This window comes from Xiphophorus couchianus, chromosome 3 (assembly GCF_001444195.1).
Source record: "Xiphophorus couchianus chromosome 3, X_couchianus-1.0, whole genome shotgun sequence".
NCBI lineage: Eukaryota > Metazoa > Chordata > Actinopteri > Cyprinodontiformes > Poeciliidae > Xiphophorus > Xiphophorus couchianus.
Window position 1 is genome coordinate 686,816 of NC_040230.1, and position 20,419 is coordinate 707,234.

The window sequence follows — 20,419 nt, forward strand, 5'->3', positions numbered from 1 at the left end:
AATAAAGAAACAAAACAATCTCTTGTTTCTTGTTCAAAATTCTAATTATTTTCATTTTTTTAATCAAATTTTGTTGAAAGAAAGAAAATAAAAAGTTTAGTTTCACACATGAAAACAGATTTATTGGCATAAATGATTTATTGGCATAAATGTATACATAATTTTATGTATACAGTTTACATGATACATTCACAGCAAATCACACTAAATACATTAATTGTTTGCTAGATTAAATCTTAAACCATAAAAGATCAATAAAACCCTAAAATCAATAAATAAAATGATTAAACCATTTATGAGATTTTTAAATCTAAAAGCTGCATTTATGCTAGAATATATAATTTATTGCTTTATAATTTCTTATTTAAATGGGATAAAATATTAAATCTGACTCGAGCGAAAAACGTTGAAACAAAATCGGAAAACTGTTGATCAGATTTTCATCTTAATTTTAATTGACCAGTTTCCAGATCAGTGTCTGATGTCACTTCCTTTACACCCGTTAAGATAATTTGAACTTTAAATTTAATCTAAAATCTGGTCTTCCATAGATCTTTTAATAGGAATGACAAACGTTATGGGAAAATATCGATATAATTTACATACAGCACAGTTAAAGTATGGAGCTAATAATTCATTTAGCAAGCTAAATATTTAGCATGCTAATTAAATATTTAACTCAGAACTTTGAGTTAGTTTTGACATCATGATTTTAAAAATAAAATCTGGTTCTGGTCCATCTCTGTATTTTCTTTATGTTTCATTATCAGCATGTGCTGATATTACTTATTTACCTTGGAGCTAAATATTTAGCTTGAAAGCTAACTATGCAGCTTCCAAGCTAAATAGTTTTGCAAAACTAAGTATTTAGCTTCCAAGTTAAGTATACAACTTGAAAGCTAAATCTTGCTAGTTACATATGTAGCTTGAACCTACATATTTAGTGTGAAGCAAACTATTTAGCTTGCTGGCTAATTATGTAGCTTCCAATCTAAATATTTAGCTTGCAAAATGCTATGTTTGGAGCTAAATATGTAGCTTACTAGCTACATATGTAGCTTGTGAGCTAAGGCTTGCTTGATGTAGTTTATTGTGTATCATAGCTGTTCATATATTTATATTTTACGTCACGCTCAGCCCTCCATACAATAACGGCTCGTCTGTGTTCTGCCTGCCTCTGTAGACCCAAATAAACCGGTTTAACTATCTATGCCAGAGTTTTCTGATGCCTTTAATGATGGTATCAGTGGCTCGGTTCTGACCTAACCAGAACCGGGAGCAGGAAGCCTCTAATTCAGTTTATCTGCAGGATTTGTGGAGCGGCGTAGCAGAGAGGTCGGGCATCCTCGCAGCAGTTGCGGTCCTTCCAGCCGCAGTCGCCGTCGCCCTCCAGACTCATGACGGCGCACTGGCCTTCGCTGACGTCCCCGGGTTCGCTGCCGGCCCAGTTGGTGTTGTTGAAGTCGCTTTCGTCCAGCCAGTACCAGTCTCCGGTCAGCGAGCTGCGACGCGTGCCAATCCACACTTGCTTGGCGTCGTTTCCACGCAGATTTTGGCAGGTTTGTTTTTGGAGAGCTTCGCTGGGGAGGCTGATGAGATCCAGGGTTTGGTTCTTACAGGATCGGATCGATTCCTGCCAGCTCTCTGCTTCTTGGAGGATCTTCGTCACCTCTGGAGTCGAAACGCAGCCCCTGAAATCTGACATGAACACAGAAGTTAGAGAAGGTCCAGTGTTTGTTCAGGCTTTAACTAGGACTAACATCCATCCCAAGGGCGTAAGATGGCCACCGCGGCGGCCATCTTTACTACTGGAAAATGGAGAACTTCTTCCAGAAGGACTGGGAGAGTCATCCTGATGGATGGATGGATGGATGGAGGGATGGAGGGAGGGAGGGAGGGAAGGAGTTCTAGGTGATTCTGATCTGATTGGAGGAACTGGGCCGCGGTGTTCATCCTCACCTGGGTTTGCACTGATAACAGCTGCTGGGTTCCCAAACCAGGTGTCGTTCTGCTTGTAGATCTGGTAGACGGTCATGTTGGCGGCAGCGTGCCAGACCACAGTTGTGGATGAAATGCTGCGATTGGTTGAGGAGTATTCGGTTCCCTTCAGCTCCTGCCATTCTGCACCCTCCAGAGGATCGTTCCCGATGTGAATTCCCTGCTGGTGATTCTTGTTGACCACGATGATGAGAATGTTTTCCTTGCCCTCGATGAATTGGACCACAAAACAGCTGCCGAACTCTTCTACTGGGACCAGTGTGAGGAGTAGGCCGGGCCAGTAGACGATGGCCGTGCCTGCCGATTCAACAACCGCCGAGGAAGAACCGAAAGTAATCCGTTCTCTGGTTTCTTTATCGGACCGCAGAATGGACACTGGCTGGTCCAGAACCGGAGGAATGGGGAACCTCATGGTGTTGTTCTTGGCCGGAGGCACCATGGCATGCAGTAGGCCGCAGGTGCATTGGTGCTGAACGGCACAGGGGTGGCTGAAGAAGACCGCCACGCCTTTATTTGCTTCAACATACCAAGTCTTGTTGTCATTTTTCACCCAGATTTGAGCAGCACTGCCTGACTCTATGTCTATGGAGATTTCCTCTCCGCCTTTAATGGTCACAGATGCTTTGAGTTCATTAGGGTTGACGATGATGAGTCTGAACGGGGCTCTCTCTGTAACATTTGCCACAGGAGACGCTCCACTAGTGGTTCCTTCAATCTCAGGTACCGGTGGGATGAAGTACTTGTTACTGAGTTTGGTCGTTGGTATTACCAGAACCGACTGCGTGCTTCTTCCTTTGCTGCTGATGGCTTGGACGATGATGTCCTTGTTGCTGGTAATATGAACGGTTTTGTCAGAGATGTTGAAAACCTTGAACGGATCAGAAGCGTTCGTCTCATTAATCGTTAGCCTGCCGAGTTCTTGGGTCACAGTAAAACTTTTAGTTTGACCAGCGTTCAGTTGACTGTTGGCTGATGACACCATGACGGATGTGTCGTTATGCAGAGCGGTGACCCAGATCTTGTTTCGGGCATCAGAAGGGTAGTAGTAGGCGATGTTTTCTGGAAAAACGACTGTGAAATTCCGGCCAGCATTGCTGAGAGTTTGAGATGCTGTAAAGGAGAAAAGATTTGCTGCAGTTAAAACTCAAAGCATCAGAAATGTTCATCCAGTTTACGGTTTTCTGAAAGTCAGAGAACCGTCAGGACTGGTTGGTGATCGGTTGGTGTCTTTTCCTTCAGTCTTCGTCATCAGAGGAAGTTAACTGAACCTGACTGTGTGTAACTGGGTTGTAGCTGGTTTAAATGGATTCCAGGAGGTTCTTAGAACCGAGGCAGCGGTTCTGAAACGACCCTGAACCTTCAGGATGAAAACTTTGTAACCGGTGAATGTGTTCAGAACCAACTGTCTGTTTTATAATGCTAACTACAGTTTGAATTTTTAAAACGTTCCACAGGAATCGTGCTCAAACCTCCGCAGGTCGATTCCCAACAAGTGGGCACTGCTAGCTGAACATTAGCTGGGCTAACACTATAGCAATACTCAAAGACAATTGTTCTGCTAATGCTAAAATGCTATGAGAAAGCAGTATTTAGCAGAAGCTAATGCTAAATGCTATGCTATGCCAAAGTGGTATTTAGCAGAAGCTAATGCTAAATGCTATGCCAAAATGGTATTTAGCAGAAGCTAGAGCTAAATGCTATGCCAAAACGGTGTTTAGAAGAAGCTAATGCTAAATGCTATGAAAAAACTGTATTTAACAGAAGCTAGAGCTAAATGCTATGCCAAAGCGGTATTTAGCAGAAGCTAATGCTAAATGCTATGCCAAAACGGTATTTAGCAGAAGCTAATGCTAAATGCGATGAAAAAACTGTATTTAACAGAAGCTAGAGCTAAACACTATGAGAAAGCGGTATTTAGAAGAAGCTAGAGCTAAATGCTATGCCAAAGCGGTATTTAGCAGAAGCTAATGCTAAATGCTATGCCAAAATGGTGTTTAGAAGATGCTAATGCTAAATGCTATGCCAAAGCAGTATTTAGCAGAAGCCAATGCTAAATGCTATAAAAAATGGTATTTAGCAGAAGCTAATGCTAAATGCTATGAAAAAACAGTATTTAGCAGAAGCTAATGCTAAATGCTATGCCAAAATGGTGTTTAGAAGACGCTAATGCTAAATGCTATGCCAAAGCAGTATTTAGCAGAAGCTAATGCTAAATGCTATAAAAAACAGTATTTAGCAGAAGCTAATGCTAAAGCTCTTAGCGACATTCGAGGCTCTATGACTTCTGATGAGTTTTTTCATGTTTGTCTAATGAACTTCCTGCCTTTTTGTTTTTTCGGTGTTGAGTTTTTCTTTTCCTCATTCGTCTGTTAAATATTTTCCATTTGCTCAGTAAAGAAAGAAAACGCAGCTGCTGTGTAAACGGATTTCAAAATAAGAGCATGATATAAACAATGGTTAACTGAAAGTTTACAAAGCAGCCAAATAAATTAGCGCCTTAGCATTTTTGTGTCAGTCTATGAAGAAATATCCAGTGAAATAACGGCTTCGTACTCTTTCCTGTCAAATAAAGGTCACTAGAGCCAATAAAACCTTTAAAAAAAAACTGAGAAACTATTTTTATCCGAAAAAAAAAAAGTTTTGCAAATCAAAAATAAAAACTTGAATCTGAAAATTAATTTGGGAAATTCTCTTTTTCAGTTTGATTTTTTTTTCTTTTGAACAAACCTTTTGGCCCCAATTTACCTCCGTATGGAAGCAGCCCTTCAGCCGACAGGCTGAAATACCTGATCAATAATAATATGAGATTATTTCCAGAGGAAATGTTTGGTCAGTCAGTGATTGTCCAGGACGAACCGCTGAATGAAGAGAAACCGTCCGAAAAGCAGATTTCATGTTTTACCTGCGATCCGAGCCACCAGCAGCAGGACGACGAGGCGCGGCGCCGGACTCATGGCTCTGGAAAATCAGAAATAAAAACAACAATGTTAACAACAATTAAAGTTTCAGGAAACGTTAAACTTCTCATTAATATAAAAACAATGACGGATTTAGTTTGTTTTGACGTAGTTTGACTGGATCAACCTTTTTTATTAGTGTTTCATTTGATTAGTAATTTTTTAATTAAAATGTAAAAATCTTTTTTGAATTTTCCACCAAACGTCAGCTGAATAAACTCTCATCTAAACAAATAATGATGGAATATTTATCTACTTTTAAATATCTTCAACCTGTGAAATAAACTCAGAAAATCAGATGATAAAAATGAATCCCGTAGAATAAGAACAAAAATATTCCTGAGGAGGAAATGTTCTGACCTGCTGTGCGGCCGCTGGCGGTCTGTCCTCCAGACGCTTCCTTCTTCTTCTCTTATGGAAATGAAACATTTGTCAGTCAAAGTCAGCAGCTGATTTGGAAGAAGTTTGCATGAGGAGCTGAGGTCAGAGGTCACGTGACGGCGCCTGAAGACGTTCCTTCCTGGTGAAACAGCAGAACATCTTCAGCTTTTAAAATCTTTGGATAAAACTCGACATTTGTAGAATTTGCTGCGATTCTCTGGAATAATATTTAAAATATGTTAAATATTCGTCTGGAGGAAAATGTCTGACTCGAAGCTCCTCCCACCTGGAGCGTTTTGGATTTTTTTCAGCGTGAACGCAGCATCAGAGAAATCGTTCCAATATTATTGTAAAAGCAAACAAAATGTTCAAAATGAAAAAAAAATCAAGTTTGATTTTTAAAAAATTCTGATTTAATTTATTCAAATAAAGAATTTCAGATTTAATTTTTTTCTATTTTTGTTTTTTCTAATTATCTTTAAATAAGTTTTTTTTAAATTAAGAATTTAATTAATTTTAATTTTGTAATAATTTTAAACATTGTTTATGATAGAACTGCAGTCTTTTCAGATTCTGCTCCTCTGCTCTAGGTGACATATTTCTACCGGTCAGTTTGGAGAAAGTCTCAAAAAACTTTTGAACAAATAAAATCTGAAAAAATTAATACTAAACTGCATAAATGAGTTCAACTATAGCATAAAAATGTATGTTTTGATTAAGAGGTTTGATAAAGTTTAACTTTTTAAATCATTTCTTTTTTTTAATTTAAATTTCTGAAACATGTTCTTTAATTAAAATAATATTGGAGCAAATTTCTCTCCGTATCCGTGTGACCTCTGACCTCTGCCGGGCCAGGCTGAGAGGAATCTGTGGATCTAGATGTAGGTAGAATAGATGTTACAGGGAATAAAAGCTGTTTGACTTTTTCCTCTCAGTCTCATTAAACTTGGAAATGATTAATCCAGATTCTAATCTCTGATGAAGGTTTATGATCGGGTTTGATGCTTCCTGGTTCTGCGTGCGGAGTTCGTCCCTGCTGGAGTTCTTCTTCTGTGGTTTCTGTGGAGCAGGAGCAGCAGGAAGCTGAGCGGGGCGTCGGCTGAAAGCAGCTGCTGCTTTGAGAGTCAAAGTAGCAGCTGCTGGTTCCTCAGACTGCCAGCAGGGGGCAGAACGAGCATATTAACATCCATCCACTTTCTAACACGGGGGGGGACAAATGTAACCAAAACAAATTTAAATCTGCTGGAAACTCATCATGAACACATCAAACCTGCCTTCATTTAAGACCTTTAAGGATCTATTTTATCCGTCAAGAGATTATTATTATTATCATTATTATTATTATTATCATTGTTATCGTTATTATTATCGTTATTATTATTGTTATTAATGTTATTATTAATGTTATTATTCCCAGATAAAGGAAGAAGCTGCTGCGATAAAACAGACACCAAGCAGCTGGACTGGTCAGGCATGGTAGTGGCAGCATCATGCTGTGTTCAGCTGTCAGTGGCTCCACCAATCAACAGAACCAAAGTCCAGCTGCAGGAGAGGAAGTGACAACGCTCTGACCTGATTGGACGGCAGCCAGGACGCAGCGTTTCACCTTACAGAGAAACGGTGAAGTTTTTTATTTTAGCCACGACGGATCGAGTCGGTTGGCCTGAAACTTCAACCCCACAGAACAAAATAACCGGCGGGCCGGTTCTGGTTTCCTTTCCGTTGTCAATCTGCTGCTCTGCTTCCTGTAGCGGAACAAAAACAGACACGTCATGATATGGAGAAACATTTCTGGTAAAAATGATCATATAAACACAAACGGACCCGAAGAAGAAGAAACATGGAGCTTCATAAACCGCAAAGCTTTACTGCCGTTTCAGAAACATCGTTTTATTAGAAATGAAGTTTCATTTCTTCCCACTGAAACTTTTACATTTTCCAGAAATGTGTTGTACACATTTTGTACAGAAATATCTGAAAAGAAACATTATTTTGAATGTGGGGCTGCTTACTGAAAAGTGTGGTGTGTTGCTAACAAGGTAAAGGGATAATATGAGGATGTTTATTTTGTTCATACTTTGTAAAAGTATTTGTGAAGAAAGTTGGGATATTTATGGAAATTGGGAAGAGAATTAAAGTTGCAGAGATTTTTAAAATGTGTCTCCATGTTTGGGAAGGTTTGAAATTCAGCAATAAAATGTCAAAGTTCTTCAAATGTCCAACAATATTTACTGGTAAAATAATCTTATGGAGATATAATGTACTGAGCTGCAGGACGGACAAAGCAAAGTGTTTCTGTCTGTTTTACAGTGTAGATATGCGGGATTATGACTGTAATCCTTAATCCGAGGAAGTTTTCACATGATTACATCATTGTGTTTAGCCCCGCCCCCGATGACGTCAGCGCAGCACCAGCAACCAGGGGTTGCGTCCGTCCTCCTCATCACTTTTCTCCTCCGCAGCATCAGGAGAGCAGCTGCAGCAGCGTCGCCATGGCAACCTTCGTCTTGGTGAGTAATCAATTTTTATGATCAATGAAATGTTGTTTTTATTTCAACACAAACAAAACAATTTTATGAAAGAAAGTTTAGGTTTTGTGGAGAACAGGATGTTTTTTTCTGAAAGTCACAAAATAATTTACACATTTCACAAAAACATCCTAATAAAGAATATATTATGGTCACCGATGCTATTTATAATAAACTGGCTCGGCGTTTTTTGAATTTCCTGCATAAGAACATAAGAATCCTGAGAATATTTTGGTCTGAATGTATTTGTTATTGATTGATTGATTTTTACTCTGTTTTCTAAGTTAATTGATTTATTTATGCCACCCTGCCAATCTTTTGTAATTAAAATCTATTTTATGAATTAAACTCTACTTTGCATTAAAATGAAAACTAAAGTTACATTAAATATACAGTATATATAAAATGTTTCTACAGTAATAAAGCTGCAGGCGAAAAGCAACAACATAAAATCAGAGCCAAATAAAACAGATCAGAGAAAGTTCTGGAGCTGAGGAACGGTCCAATTAAAGCAGAAGTAGGTCTGAGGCTGCGGCGGGGCCCTGGGGGCCACACGGCCCGATTTACAGCCTCTGTGACCGGAAACAGGCTCCGGCTCGGTGCTGCCCCCCAGCGGCGGGCGGTGGAGCTGCAGCGACATGAGGCGCATTGATGAGTTTCTGATTCTATGAACGTCGTTTAAAATCTGCTAAAATATGTCATTCATTTTTAATGCAGTCCAGCTTTTTTATTAACAAAAACCAGTAAGAACATTTTGAAATAAAAATGGTGACAAAAGTCAAACACAAAACTTTCTGTGTTTAAGAAATTCAGGTTGAGATTAAAAAAAAATACATTTAATTAAAATTAAATGACCAAATATGCAATTTGTATTTATCCACTGATGTATTTTACACAACTAATGAGGGAGATAAACGATAACAAAAATAATAAAATGATTACAGCAGGTCAGGAAATAAATACAGCACTACTTTAAGCAGCTTAGTTATTTTAATAAAACAGCAAATGAAAAGTAAGCAGAAAACAAAGAAAACTAAATTCACACTAAATATTTAGCTTTGGTTTTAGCTAAACATTTAGCTATAAATCTGTAGCTAAATAGTTTATTAATATAAATCTATTTAATGACTACATTAATGATTTTAATGTAGAATTAATGTAGGAATAAGAAGGTCTGTAAGAATAAACGTTTTCTTTAATGTATTTGTTCTTCTCTTCCTCTGGGTTTGGTCCTCCAGCTCCGCCTCATTTTCTTCTTCTTTTGTTCAGGATCCTCCAGGATCATTAATATCAAGTTATTCATTTTCTCTTCCCTTTTGTTATTCGTTCCATTGCGGAGAAGCAAGTTTTAGAATCCACTGGAATCCCTTCATTTATATTGTTCAAATGTTAAATTTTCCTTAATGATAGGCGTTTGAATAGTTTCATTTGAGTTGCTATTACACCTTTATAACATTTGATGGATGCTAACACTATTATTTTGTATAGAACAGGCTGGAGAGCTGAAGCACATGCTATGTGCTAATGCTAATGTCTCCTGATTGTCAGGTTCAATAAACGGAGATCGGATCTGAACCCAGACTTGATGTCCTGTGGTTGGTCCAATCACAGCTCACATGAGCAATATAAGGAAACTCAATTCAGAATAAATATTTCATTATTTAGCTGATTAGCCAAATATTTAGCTTCAAACTAAATATTTAGCTTCAAAGCTAAATCTCTAGCTCAGCTAATTGTCTATTTAGCTGAGCTAAATCTCTAGCTCAGCTAATTGTCTATTTAGCATGCTAAATGTTTGTAGATCAGCTTCATATTTGTGTATTTAGCTGATCTTAATATTCAGTTAGCTTCTCTGTTTCCAGAAATTTCTCTGATATCTGAATATCTGCTGGGAAGCTGTGAATGAATAGCATGTTTACCAGGTTTCTGCTGTTGCTCTGTTAGCATCATTAGCATCATTAGCCTGCTTGGGTTTGATGCGTCTCCTCTTCGTGTCTCTGTCCCCAGCTGGCCACCTGTCCCCTCTGTCCCATCAGGTCCAGCCGCCGTCGCCTCGTCTACACAGACTCTCTGTCCATGCTGTCCAGGAGGCTGCGGCGCCCCGGGGGACCGGAGGGGCCCGAGGCCCTGGGGGGCCGCCGCATTCCTGCCCACCTCCACAGGGTGGCCAGGTAACCCCAACTCTGCTTCCTGATGCCTTCTGATTGGCTCTCCTGCTGAAGACCTCTCAGCAAGAAATCCGGGTTTTTATCCTCCTCAGGATTCTGGTTCTGATCCCAGAACCTCCCCGGATCCAGAGACCAGCTGACCGGAAAATATGGAATAAAAAATTAAACAGAAAAAAATATTTGAAATTTTAAAAATATTTAAAACAGCAAAAAAGTTCAGAGCGACGTTTTAGATTCAGATTTTATTTTTCAGTTCCCAACATCAGAACCAGAACCAGGTTCCGGTTCCGGTTCCTGTTCTGGTTCCAGTTCTGGTCCTGGTTCCGGTCTGACTTCTCCTTCCTCCAGGCCGGATCTCCCAGCATGCATCGCTGCAACCCGGGCGAAGCCACCCGGCGGCGTGAAGCACCTGGTTCTGACTCACCTGGGCCGGCTGCTGATGGTTGGCCCCGCCCACCGGGGGGAGAGTGGCCTCCAGCCACCCTGTTGACCTTTGACCTGCCACGTACAGCGGCTGGTGTTGAGCTGGCCACCAGGGGGCGCCACAGACTGCCAGGAAACTCTGACCCGATCTGGACCTGAGAGCCAGAACCTCCTCAGGAGGGAGGATCTTCAGGGTCAAAGGTCAACATGGAAACTTGTAGACGGAGATCAAATATTATAATAAATGTTTAATGTAATGTTTAGGATGATTAAAAATATGATATTTATAAAATAAACAGGAGCAGATTTACTTTTCACGTTTTATTTGTTACCTGATTCTACATGAGTTTGTTTAAAATAAAACATTTATTCAGGATAATCTCACTTCAGTCTGACTGGAAAACTGGAGCAAAGTTAGAAAGATGTTTTTATCATATTTTATAGTAAAATTTGAAATAATTACTGGAAATAAAATGTGTAATGTAAGATATTTCTTAAATATCAGAAATTAATATTGTCCATTTGTTTCTGTTTTTATGGTTCTAGAGAAAACTGCAGTTGCATCATGGGAAATGTAGTTGCTTGATGTAAAGTGAATAAATATTTCTGCTGCTCTTCATTTTGCTTTATTTTGTTTCTGTGATCAGATCCAGAACTCAAAGGAGCTGAAATCACGACGTTTTCATGAGGAAATGATTTTAAATTATTTAAAATTATTTTTAACATGTTTTTAATTAAAATAAATGGTTTTAAATTATTTTTAACATGTTTTTAATTCAAATAAATGGTTTTAAATGATTCTTTAACATGTTTTTAATCACATTTTGAGAATATTTCCGTTTGAAGCTCCACCCAGAAACCTGATCTGGCTCCTAAACTGGAAGAATCCAGTTTTTGCTCTGGATTGTGCAGTTTTGCAGGTGGCTGCCATGACCTAAAGTAGAGCAGATGGAGTTATGGAGCTCCCACCAGGTCAAAGGTCAAATGAAGAATAAATGTTTGCAGAGAATCAGTTAAACAGTTAGCAGAAGCTAATGCTATACTGCTAAGCACATTCAAAAATAGCAAATGCTAATGCCAAACTGATACACATTTTATACTTAGCAGAAGCTAACGCTAACGCTAAAACATTGATCTCTCTTCTTCTCCTGCTCTGAGACTCGCTAACAGAAACATTCTCCTTTTCTGATTCTGTTACATTTGATCACTTTAGTATTGTTTGGACAGATGATGTGGCATAAAGTTCATGAGTCATAAAAATGGGGAACATTTCATGGCAAGAATTAGTTTGAGAGGCTCAAATAAATGGCAGCCATCTGGAAACATCTTGAAATTTAAGTGGATGATGGGAAATATGAAACACATGTGACCTGAGGAGCGTCTGGCCTCTGATTGGACAGAAAACAGGAAGTCATCCAGCAGTGGGAGACAGGAACTGCTGGATGGAGAACATGTTTGGAACCAAAAGGTTCTGAAGGTTTAACCGGGTCAGAACCATCACCACGCCGAGCTAATCCTGGGAAAATCCTCAGAGTTAAACTGGGATTATGGAAAAACTGGGAAAGAGTTCAGAAAGATAACTGGGTCAGGACAAGTCCAGCTTCCTGTGACCCGGTTAGACCGGTTGTGATGGTTCTGATGGCGGTCCAAACCGGACCTGGTTTTTTCTGCTCTCAGGAAAACTCTCCAGGGTTTGGTGACTCTGACTCATCATGAGAAGAGTTGTTGAAACTTTATTGTTCCATCGTTGCTGAACGCTGAGTCATCATCAGAGGACAGGAAATAACCGAAAGTTTCCTGTTTGTAACGGTGACATCGAGTCGACTGAACATCTTTTCTATGAATGTGTTTATAGCAACGTTTTCTGTTATGATGTTCATCACTGGCTTTTCCCTAAAACTCCAAACTTACCTGAATTTTCTAAGAAACATTATTTTTGGGACTCTGAGAAAAGAAAAGAAATTTGAAAGGCTACTAAATGTAATAATTATGATGTTTTTCATTCACAAATGTGGTTTTCTTAAAGCTAAACCATCTTTCCCAACTTCTCATAAGGAACTCTGCCTCCTCTTCTTATCTCTACAATTCATGGACAAAGAACAAGATGCAGATCTGGAAAATATGATAAACTATTTGAAACTGATAGAAAACCCCTGATGTTTTTTTTTTGTTAGTTTGTTTTGTTGTTTTGCTTTGTTTGGTTCTTTCCTCTCGTCCTTCCTGTCTGTAAGGAACCAGCCTGGTTCGGCTTCTTCACGTTTTTCAGGTTTGTTTACATCTGATGCTGATACCATGTTTGTTGTATTTGATGGTTTTAAAAAAAGTTTCCCATTTCCTGAAATATGGAGCAGTACAACAACCCAAACACAGCAACGATACGCAGCAGGAATCAAAGGCCTAGTCAAAGCCTGGTCCTCCACCGGATGCACTGCGCTCACCTGGTCGCACCTGGACACACCCGGACTCACCTGAATGCACCTGGACTCACCTGGACTCTCCTGGACTCACATAGACTCACATATGCTCACTGGACTCACCTGGACTCACCTGGACTCATCTGGAGCGGCCCGGTTCTGGTCGTTTTTCCTCAGATGATGGAGTAAAGTGAGTCAGAACATTTTCCTCGTGTTTTTTCTGAAAGGAAACCTGGAGAACGCTGCGGGTCGGCCAAAGGGGAACAACAAGGACTTTGATCATGAAATAATCGGAGGGCTTAGAGCGGCTGGAAGCCAAGCGCTGAGGCCTCCCTCAGACAGAACCGGGCCTTCTGGGTCCAGTTCGTTCTCTGGGTAACTGCAGCATAGTGAAATCAGTAAAAATGGCTCCTGGACACCAAACAGCTGTGATGGACTGGAGACCCCGACTCTCGCACCAGAACCTCCTGACCCGATAAGGATGAGGGTGGATGGATGATGGATAGATGATGGATGGATGATGGTTGGATGATGGTTGGGTGATGGTTGGATGATGGTTGGGTGATGATTGGGTGATGGATGATGGTTGGATGGTGGTTGGATGATTGTTGGATGATGGACAGATGATGGATGATGGTTGGATGATGGATGATGGTTGGATGATGGATGATGGGTGGATGATGGTTGGATGATGGATGATGGGTGGATGATGGTTGGATGATGGATGATGGTTGGATGATGGATGATGGTTGGATGATGGTTGGATGATGGATGATGGTTGGATGATGGTTGGATGAAGAAGCTGCCTTCTTTCTGCTTCAGGTTTTGCTTCATTTCTCCAGACGGATTGAAAAAGTTTGTACTCCCTCCACCGTTTCCTCATTTTGTCTCGTTCTGAATTAACCTTCAGTCTTACTGGCTTTGATTGGACAGAACAACACAAACTTTTCAAATAAAATCTGAAAAGTGTGGCGTACCTTTGTTTCTCAAACCTTTTTTACTCTGAAACCCCAAAATACATCCAGTGTCAGCCAAGCTAAGAGCAGCTGATCTGGGTCTTTAGAGAACAACCAGCATCATGGAGTGGATCCATGTGTTAAAGTGGCCTAGTCAAAGTCCAGACCTGAGTCTATTTGAGAAAACTGATGTTCACAGATGTTTGAGCAGCAAAGCTGGTAGAGACTCCAGATTTCATTTTCAGAAATCTCAGGAAAACTCAGAAACATTTGTATGGCAGTTCGGTTTGCAATATAAATATTTCATCCTGAACTAAACAGATTACAAATGAAGTTTAATTTGGAGCTAAATATTTTATTTGTAAAGTAAATATTTAGTTTGGAGCAAACTTAATAAGTTCTTAACAGACAGGTCTGTGCTAAAAGGGCCGTTTGTAAAGTGACAGTCAACGTTTTGATTTATTTACATTAAGAAAAAAATAGGTGATCCAACTTAGAATGTAAATTGTTAGAAATAATCAAATTAAGTTTATCCAAGTAAATATAGTAAGTTTATTTTAAGTTAAACAAACTGAAATAAAGTTTGAGAAACTTTATGTAACAAATGAATTCAGTTTTTTTAAGTTGGAGCTTCAGTCTCTTTTTTTCAGTGTACCCTGACAGAAATGGGTGTTGATTTTTCTAGGTCATATTTTCACCATGTTATTCATTCTTTCAGAAAAGTCAGTTTCAGACTAAATAAGTTGGAGCTAAATTAGAAAACTAAATATTTAGTTTGTAACCTAAATGTTATTATTTTTTTAAATTTGTTTGTAAATATGTAGCTTACAAACTACCTATTTAGTTTGGCACTGGGACATTTATGAATGTATGAACATCCTGGTGAAAAATAAACTCCCAGTTTTTCTACTAAAACGGGCTAAATAACCCAAATTACTGCTGTTCATTTCTGACTGTGTAACTTTATCCATATGGTCTGTCTGTAGATCCAGGAAGTTAACCAACATTTCATGAAGATCGCACGTTTTTTATAGAAGTAACCACAGCCATTAATTAAAAATGTTTCTGTGAATGTGTTTCAGTAACTTTATAACAGGAGTTACTGGTTTGTCTTTCGCAGCCTGGAAAACCTCATGTCTAACCGGCAACTGGAACCATCAGTCTGGAACAACTGATGAGAAGCTCCCGTGCTTTGTTACCGGTAAAGCCACGCCCATTTTACATATCAACTCCGTCATTGGTGGAACTGAAAAACTGTCTGAAACGTCATTGGCTGAGTGAGCTGCCGCTCGGGAAAGGGCGGGGCTTACTACCAGAGTTAATATATTCCGGGCAGCCGCGTAATCGTGGCGGAGAGAAACGGCTGAGGAGGCGGCGGGGGCTGGGAGCTGAACTTGGAGGATCCCGGAGAAGCTGAGTAGAGATTTTCCCGGTTTTCCTGGTGATGGAGGACAACATGGAGCAGATGAGACCGCTCCTCACATCTGTAAGTTCCCCCCTCTTTCTCTCCTCTCTGGGGAACCTGTTAGCTGGAGGCTAGCGCCCCCTCAGCCCTCTGGGGTCCGGAGAGCCGAACAGAACCGGCAGGTCCGGACCCGGTACAGAGTTTGAGTTCGGGAAAGTCCAGAAAGTTCAGAGGACTTGGTGGTGTGTGTTGGTTAAAGGCGGAGATGTTCTGACCGAGGGGAAGCAAAGGCTGCCAGCGGAGCGCTTTGTTTTTAAAGGAGCACGTTGATGGCAGGAAGTGGAGAGCTCCGCGAACTCCGGTCAAAAAAAGCCCGATTTTAGATTCAAATGCTCTCTGCTTCCTCTGGGAGCGGGAGAAAATGATATCAAAAACAAGTCAGACTCTCATTACACAAAACTTATAATCGGCATATAATGTCTCCACTTTGATTAGCTGTTTGTCTTGAAACAGCTCCTGTTTCCTTCCGGCTTGCTTGTCATTCCCAGATCACTACCAACTCTTCTTTCAGGTGAGGCAGAAATTTTCCACAGAACCTCAAGTCTGGTTCTGTGGAAACCAGGCTGGTTTTCAGCCTGGTTACCAACCTGGTTTCCAGCTTAGTTTCTAGCCTGATTTTCAACCTGGTTTCCAGCCTGATTTCCAGCCTGTTTTAAACCTGTTACCAGCCTGATTTCGAGCCTGATTTTCAACCTGGTTTCCAGCCTGATTTCTAGCCTGGTTACCAACCTGATTTTCAACCTGTTTCCAGCCTGATTTCCAGCCTGGTTTCCAGCCTGATTTCTAGCCTGGTTACCAACCTGGTTTCCAGCCTGATTTCCAGCCTGTTTTAAACCTGTTACCAGCCTGATTTCGAGCCTGATTTTCAGCCTGTTTCCAACCTCGTTTCCAGCTTTGTTTCCAGCCTGATTTTCAACCTGGTTTCCAGCCTGATTTCTAGCCTGGTTACCAACCTGGTTTCCAGCCTGATTTCTAGCCTGGTTACCAACCTGATTTTCAACCTGTTTCCAGCCTGATTTCCAGCCTGGTTTCCAGCCTGATTTCTAGCCTGGTTACCAACCTGGTTTTCAGCCTGATTTCCAGCCTGGTTTCCAGCCTGATTTTCAACCTGGTTTCCAGCCTGATTTCTGCCTGATTTTCAACCTGGTTTCCAGCTTTGTTTCCAGCCTGGTTTCTGCCTGGTTTGACCTGCAGGTCGCTGCTGGTGGCTCTGAGTTGTTGAGGCTCTTCTGGAGGAAACGTTTTGTGACCTCGTGGTTCTGATCCACATGGAGCCTGGAGGTCATCCTGCTGGGGGTCAGCTGGATGAAACTTCAGCAGAGGTGATGGGAAAGACCTGGCAGGTCTGTTGCCATAGTGACCAGGTGATATAACTCTCAGAGTTCCACCTGTCCGTGTTTTGTGGGATGATTGGATAACGTTTGAAGGTTTTGTTGAGGTCTGTGCGGGAAGCGTTTCTGCGGTCGGACCAGCTGAGCGACTCTGGTTGCCATCTGAATATGAAGCAGGTCAGCCATGTTTAATCCAGAGGAGAAACTTGTGTCGTAATAATTAAAATAGTTTTGTGTTCTGTTGGTGCCGGTCTGATGCTCAGGCTGCATGGATGCGACCCGACTAGACGGGTTTCTTCTTGGCTGGTTAACGTTGGTCAGGCGTTCAGTTACTGACTGGTTTTTCAGTTCAGAACGCCAGTCTGAAATGGGGAAATATTTTCACAGGAAACCCAAGATGAAGCCTTTTAAATATCGAAATTGTCTTGTTTTTTGTTTTGTCAGAATTTTAATATTTAATTTAAATTATTCAAATTTTATTATTTAAGTTTTATCAAAATTAATTACTTTTCTTTTTGGGTTAATTTTTAGGACTACAGTAATTTTAATTTACTTTGTTTATATTTATAAATTAATATTATTAATTCTAATATAATTACATTATAATTATAATAAATTATATTATTTTAATATAATAAATTATATTGTATTTTATAATTGATTATATTAATTTTCTGAACATAAGTTCAGAAAATGTACAGTTTCTGAACTTTATCAGTTTTACTGAAGCTGTTCAATGTTCATGTATTTGTTTTAGTTTTTGATTTTCTGTGAATTTCTAAATCTTTTGTTGACCTCTGGTCAATATTTAATTTTTATTTGTATTTTTAACTCGTATGTTTCTAATTATTTTAGTCGTTGTCAGATTGGATGTTTAATTTGCTCTGATAGCCTGAAACAGTTTGACTTTGGTGTGAACCGAGGCGGACATGTTGAGTCAATTTGGTGTTTTTCGTAAATTAACTCATGCAGCTGATTGATTATTGGGAATATATGTGATTATATCTGCTGGAGGTAGCTTTGAGTTTGGAAACTTTTCCCAGTTTTCTGTAAAATTGAAGCATTTTTTAGCTGAACAGATGAAATGCTTCCTGATCTGGTTGGAGATTGTTGCAGTGATGAAGCAGCTCAGACTGTGGCTTTAGTTACAGGAACCACTGGGAACAACAATCCTACTGGGGCTTTTTAATTGGGCCCAAACGGAGCCACACACACACACACTCCCACACACACACACACACACACACACACTCTGTGTTAACCCTGAGGTTCTGATCAGGCTTTAGCAGAGCCAGCTAACCCATGGCTGCTGCCCGGACCATCATGCCTCCACCACCGTGCTTTCCTGAGAGTCGGACTGTCTGTCCAGACAACAACGTTTAGAAGCAAACCTGATGCTGAAGCAGCAAGAAACTGGGATCAATTCAGATAAAACGGTGGAAAAAGCTGAAATGATTAATCGGATTAATTGATTATTGAAATAATTGTTAACTAACTTATAAATTGTCAGCTGCAGTGTTCAGACTGTGAAAATGCCATTAGCTGAAAGAACAACACACTTAGATCAGTTATGAAGCCAAAACTGTAAAAAAAAAAAAGAAGTTTTTCAGCTTCATCTTTGCTACCAATAATCAAACGTTTAGTAAACGGATCCAGTTGTTACATTTTAGGCAGTAAAATGTTGTCTTATTTTAAAAAATGAATCAAGTTATTAATCTGCATCTTTTACTGTATTTATAATGTGTAAAAAAGCTTTTATCTGCAGAATGTTCCAATTCTTTTATCCAATAAATTGTTGAATCGTTGATTGATTAGTAAAATCAATTGATTAGATTGTTCTACGCTGCAGACGCAGCAGGTGAAGATCTCTAAACTGCAGGGTGCCAATAATGTAACAGAAAACAGAATGTCAGTTTTATTTTTGTACATGTCATTGTTTACATTCTGACATTTTGCGCCGTTGTAAATGCCAACAACGCCACGGCATGTTTCAGGATTCAACACCAAAAACACTCAGACATTTCCCACACAGAGACCACAACATTCAGTCCGTTACAGTTTCAGGTCTATTTTTCCATTACTAGTAAGTGATCGCTGTGGTAGATTAGCGACTGCTGCTATTAGCTAAGCTAACACAGCGGCGGTTGATTGGCTATTATAGACTGATGATCTGCCAGAGTCGGTAATTAGGTTGCCTTTTTTGTTTTCTAACTGAAGCGTAACAGACAGAATCCCACAGCACGTCTACATGCTACGTTTGTCATAGTCAAGCTAGCATAACTGAACTACCGCCCTCTCCCTTGCTAGTTTATTCATAATTAAAACTTTTTCTTGTCCTTGTTATCTACTTGTCATAGTGTAGCAAAGCACTGCATCCCTTTTTCTTTCATATCAGGCGTACATTTAAGATTTAGCGTGTTTTGTTGATAACCTGATAGCTAAAACTAATGCTACTGTTTTGACTTCAGAGGGAGCTGAAGGGCTTGATGTCACGCTGCAACGTATCTGTTTCTTTAAGAGGTTGAAACGGCACCAAAGTGAAAAATATAAAGTATGAAAAATTAAAGTATGACATCACAGCAGAAAAGTTCCAGTTTCAGATGTGAGGAAGAAAAAGTTTTTTTTTCTCGGAGGGAGTTTCAGGTTCACCAGCAGCAAAGTGAAGGCAGGTCTCAGATTTTAGATTCACACATTGGAAAAATATCAACGTCAGAGACGTACTGCTGAACGAAATGATGAAGCATTTTAGGACACAAACAGAAACCAAGTGGATAAACTACCACACAACAAACACCATAGAATAAAAAGACAGAGGAGGAAAGGCAGTGTAAGTATGAGCTCAAGCTTTTAATTCACGGCGCTCCTGAAGTTCTCAGCCTGGTGAACCGTGAACATGGTGAGGCTCAGATCCACGTTTTCTTCCCGGGAATTCAGTAAAAACCAAAAGCAGTCCAAATGTTTTCCTTCAACCAAGATGGCTGCTTCAACCTGGCTTTGATCTTTACGGTTTCCTCCGTGTTGTGCCGCTCCACTATGTCTCCAGTCAGTACCGTCTCCATGGCGACGTCAGGACGTCATGCTTAGCTACAAAATGGATGGCGACAGGCGGCTGATTTCTTTTTACATTTTATTGATTTTGGGACGTTTTAAATCAATTCTGAATCGTAGTGAATGAGAATTCAAGTCAATCACAATTTTTATTTTGGGCACCGCGTAGAGCAGGGCAATAATAACATAATATAAAAATATGATGTATATCACAAGAGGCAATCAATAAAAAAATACATTCAAAAAAATGTTCAATAATTTCACTGAACTCTGGTCCAGAACCTCACAGCATTCTGGGAGACGTAGGCAGAGTAAAACGCTTTAATTGCTCAACCAGCTAGCTGCGTAGCTTCTGCTAACTCAGTCACCCTTTGGTTGCCTAGCAACAGCCTGTTGACCAGCATTCTTTCCTTATAACTGCTTTAAAATGAAAAACATGAAGATAAAACAGGAAATGTTTTCCTTTCAGTTTGACAGGATTTCAAATATAAAAAAAAAAAAACAATCAATAATTACGTATCGCTGATATGAAACTGTTATGTCGTGATGCATTGTTCAACCATGTTGTCCATCAGTGATCGTGAGACGGTTTGTTCTGGCCTTCCAGCGCCCCCTGCAGGCCTGGAGGTCTTCTGAGGTTTTTCTCTTGGTGTTTGATGCGTCAGACGGACAGAGTGGGAATCCCTTTCCTTCATGCACAGCTTTGAGTTGCTCTGTAATGATGTTACATCAGTGGTAAAACATGCTGAG

General features: G+C 40.0%; 2 protein-coding genes across 3 annotated transcripts in view; one reads left to right on the forward strand and one right to left on the reverse strand.

Moving 5' to 3' along the window:
* Positions 1-326: 326 nt before the first annotated feature.
* LOC114138694 (uncharacterized) lies at positions 327-5,677 on the reverse strand. 2 transcript variants are annotated; one of them, XM_028008092.1, is made up of 4 exons: positions 5,316-5,677; positions 4,901-4,956; positions 1,960-3,108; positions 327-1,698 (listed from the first exon to the last, which is right to left on the reverse strand). In XM_028008092.1, the coding sequence occupies exons 2-4, from the start codon at positions 4,950-4,952 to the stop codon at positions 1,295-1,297; spliced, it is 1,605 nt and encodes a 534-aa protein (XP_027863893.1). In that variant the 5' UTR covers positions 4,953-4,956; positions 5,316-5,677; the 3' UTR covers positions 327-1,294. The 2 variants fall into 2 exon arrangements, with proteins under 2 accessions (XP_027863893.1, XP_027863886.1); XM_028008085.1 differs by lacking the exon at positions 5,316-5,677 and having other exon boundaries at positions 4,901-5,053.
* Positions 5,678-15,157: 9,480 nt separating this feature from the next.
* The window catches only part of LOC114138560 (sodium bicarbonate cotransporter 3-like), a 48,227-nt gene continuing 42,965 nt past the window's right edge, over positions 15,158-20,419 (forward strand). Inside the window, exon 1 of the mRNA XM_028007930.1 lies at positions 15,158-15,311. Within this exon, the coding sequence (XP_027863731.1) occupies positions 15,270-15,311 (42 nt within the window). The 5' untranslated portion in view covers positions 15,158-15,269. The remainder of the gene's footprint in view (positions 15,312-20,419) is intronic.